At 45.9% G+C, this 3,930-nt stretch overlaps 1 protein-coding gene across 1 annotated transcript; it reads right to left on the bottom strand.

Moving 5' to 3' along the window:
* Positions 1-28: 28 nt before the first annotated feature.
* Positions 29-3,856, bottom strand: LOC116379669 (TBC1 domain family member 15-like; the record flags this gene model as incomplete). Its single annotated transcript, XM_031841641.1, has 4 exons — positions 3,686-3,856; positions 3,055-3,252; positions 85-213; positions 29-32 (listed from the first exon to the last, which is right to left on the bottom strand). Coding segments are annotated over exons 1-4 (469 nt in total), but the record flags the coding sequence as incomplete, so codon positions are not given.
* Between the last annotated feature and the right edge of the window lie 74 nt (positions 3,857-3,930).

Here is a 3,930-nt window from a genome sequence, read left to right on the forward strand (position 1 = left end):
CCTGTAGAGACAGACAGGATGAGACAGAGTCCCTGTAGAGACAGACAGGATGAGACAGAGTCAGACACCATAAACCTGTCTTACTCCTTTGAAGATGACTTGTTTGAGCAGTGGGATGTTGATCATCCTTCCCTCTGGATCCTGGTGTCTGATCCAGTCCTCAGAGGACAGAGGACCAGTACGGGTCACTTGAGGCCTGGTCCCCAGGTCAATCTGAGGGGACAAGGGTGTGAGAGATAGGTTAAAGGTGAGACAGACAGGTTAAAGGTGAGACAGATAGCAAGATGGCGCTGCCTCTCTCATACTTTTTCTGTTTTTGTTCGTTTGTCCCGTTTCCAGCTCTCCCTCTCTGATCACATTCAGCAGGGTGGAACTTTTAAACACCCGTCTATCCACTAGTCAAACCTTTTCGCTGTTTTTCATAGAACTGGAAAGCTTTACAGAGCTTTTAGTTGGAGGAGCAGCGGCTCTCCTCGGGATTTACCGGAGATGCTGACGGGGAAAGTGAGCAGGAGCGCTCGTTAATCTGCGTCAGTGGGGACTCAGAACTGCACTTCCATCAATCCATCTGGCGAACGTCCGCTCTCTGGCCAACAAGATGGATGAGCTGCTGCTCCTCAACAGATCAAACACGGACTTCAGCACATCCGCCGCCCTGTGCTTCACTGAAACCTGGCTTGGTGAGCACATCCCGGACAGCGCATTACATCTGCCGGGCTTCCAACTCCTCCGAGTGGACTGCGTAACGGCGCTGTCGGGGAAAACGAGGGGAGGAGGAATCTGCTTCTACATAAACAAAGGTTGGTGTACAGATGTCACAGTGTTAAATGAATCATGCAGCCCTCACTAGACTGTAAACCTTTTTATTCACCACGGGAATTTTCCTCGTTCATCCTGGTCGGTGTCTACATCCTCAGGCCTGTGTGAGTGAGGCGCTCCAACACCTGGCTAAGCAGATCACCAACACGGAGCACAAACACCCAGACTCCCTGCTCATTGTTCTTGGGGACTTTAACAGAGCAAACCTCAGCAATGAACTGCCAAAATACAGACAGCATACAAAAGTGTAGCACCAGGGACAAAAACACACTGGACCACCGCTGCACCGGAATGAATGACGCATATCACTCAGCACCCCGTTCAGCTCTGGGACTCTCTGATCACTGTTTGATTCATCTTCTCCTGACCTACAGGCAGAAAATAAAATCTGCAAAGCCTGTGGTGAGGACTGTGAAGAGATGGACCAACGAGGCAAAGCTGGAGCTACAGTCCTGCTTTGTCTGCACTGATTGGAGTGTTTGTGAGGCTGCTGCTACAGACCTGGATGAGCTCACTGACACTGTGACATCATACATCAGTCTTTATGAGGACATGTGTGTGCCGACTAAAACCTTCTGCACATTCAACAATAAACCTGGTTCACTGCAGGAGTCAGGCAGCTCAGGCTAAGGAGGAGGCCTACAGAAGTGGGGACAGGATCCTGTACAACCAGGCCAGGAACACACTGACGAGGGAGATCAGGGTAGCTAGCAGGGTAGCAGCTACCAGGGTAGGCCATGTCCATACTACTCCGTTTTTACTCCGAGGAGCTAAGAGGAGCTACACTGAAAAACAGGAAAACAGGTTTTCAGCCAACGACCCCTCGTCAGTGTGGAGAGGCCTGCCGGTCCTCACCAACTACAGGAGACCCCCCCGAGGAGAATCACCAACTGGCTGCCGACCTGAATGTGTTCTACTGCAGGTTTGATAAGCCTACCCTCACACCCCCCCACCTGCCCCATCATCAAACAACCACCTACACCCCCTGCCTCCTCCTCACCTCTCCCAACCGACCCCCCACCGGCACTGAGGATCTGCGAAGAGGATGTGGGTCAGCTCTTCCACAGACAGAAGATCAGGAAGGCACCAGGCCCAGGCGGTGTGTCCCCCTCCTGCCTGAAAGTCTGTGCTGACCAGCTGGCCCCCATCTTCACACAGATCTTCAACCAATCACTGGAGCTGTGTGAAGTCCCCTCCTGCTTCAAACGCTCCACGATCATCCCGGTCCCCAAGAAATCCTCCATCACAGGATTAAATGACTACAGGCCCGTCGCCCTGATGTCTGTGGTCATGAAATCCTTTGAGAAACTGGTGTTGACCCACCTGAAGGACATCACAGGACCCCTGCTGGACCCCCTGCAGTTTGCCTACCGTGCTAACAGGTCGGTGGATGATGTTCAGTTTAATTAAACACAGCTGGACTCCAATGAAGGAGTAGAACCATCTCAAGGAGGATCAGAAGAAATGGACAGCATGTGAGTTAAATATGAGTGTCACAGCAAAGGGTCTGAATACTTATGACCATGTGATATTTCAGTTTTTCTTTTTTAATAAATTTGCAAAAATTTCTACATTTGTTTTTTTCTGTCAAGATGGGGTGCTGAGTGTACATTAATGAGAAATAAAATGAACTTTTTTGATTTTAGCAAATGGCTGCAATGAAACAAAGAGTGAAAAATTTAAAGGGGTCTGAATACTTTCCGTACCCACTGTATATATAGCTATATACATAGCTATATATATATATAGCTATATACAGTATATATATATATATAGCTATATACACTATATACATATACATATATTATATATATATATATAAATTATACATATATTATATATATATATATATTATACATATATTATATATATATATACATATATTATATATATATACATATATTATATATATATATATATATATATATATATATATATACCTATAGCTATAGCTAGATAGCTATAGATATAGCTATATAGATAGAGATATATATATAGATATATATAGAGATATATAGATAGATAGATATATATATAGAGATAGATATAGAGATAGATAGATAGATAGATAGATATAGATATATAGAGATATATAGATATATATATAGACAGAAAGGTCAAAGGGGAGACAGACAGAGTGAGACAGACAGGTCAAACATGAGACAGGGTCAGAGGTCCTACGAGTTACACTAATAATAACAATGAGGTCATGGTCATGTGACCCAGCAGCCTCACCCTGGTGATGACCTCAAAGCCGGGCTCCTCCTGCTGGTTGATCTCCAGTCCAGGAATGACTTCACCCAGCAGGAGGGCCACCTCCTCCGGGGGGCGCTGGTGCTGCTCCTCAGACCCCCGGAACGCATCGAAGATGTAGTTAGTGACTTTAGAGAATCCTCCCAGAGTGGTGACGTACGGGTCCTTCCTGAACTTCTGCTGGAAACACACGGTTCTATTAACATACGACTTCAGAGGAACCTCTACAGGGATCGTTAAGCTACACTTAGATTCACCTTTCAAAATAAAGCTATATGTAGCACACGGTTCTGTTAACATACGACTTCAGAGGAACCTCTACAGGGATGAAGGCTCGTTAAGCTACGATCTGGATTCAAAATAAAACCAAATCTAATGATGTCAAGGGCTTTTATTGTGAAAGGTAAGATGTGGTCTGTGTTTCCTTTGTCAAGATTGAAAGGAGTAATAAAGTTTGCCGTCCTGTTTCGGACTACAGAGCTTCTGTGTTCTTGTAAACTCCGGTGAACGTTTTGAATGCGTCTGTTCCACATGATTGGTTGGTGACTTTACTCGTGTGTTGAGGCCTTAATGTGTCTCTTAATGACAGCAGCATGTTAATCTAGTTACTAACCTGAACGAGGCCGAAGTTGTTATCGTCCAGCAGGTTCTCAAAGGACTGAGACAGAGCTCTGTTTGGAGAGCTGACCAACAGACATGAGTCATCCTCTGGAGATCTGCACACACACACACACCAACAGACATGAGTCATCCTCTGGAGATCTGCACACACACACACACCAACAGACATGAGTCATCCTCTGGAGATCTGCACACACACACACACACGCCATCCTCTGGAGATCTACACACACACAC

This window comes from Anarrhichthys ocellatus, unplaced genomic scaffold, assembly GCF_004355925.1.
Source record: "Anarrhichthys ocellatus isolate YVR2014 unplaced genomic scaffold, GSC_Weel_1.0 scaffold4893, whole genome shotgun sequence".
In the NCBI taxonomy this organism is placed as follows: Eukaryota; Metazoa; Chordata; class Actinopteri; order Perciformes; family Anarhichadidae; genus Anarrhichthys; species Anarrhichthys ocellatus.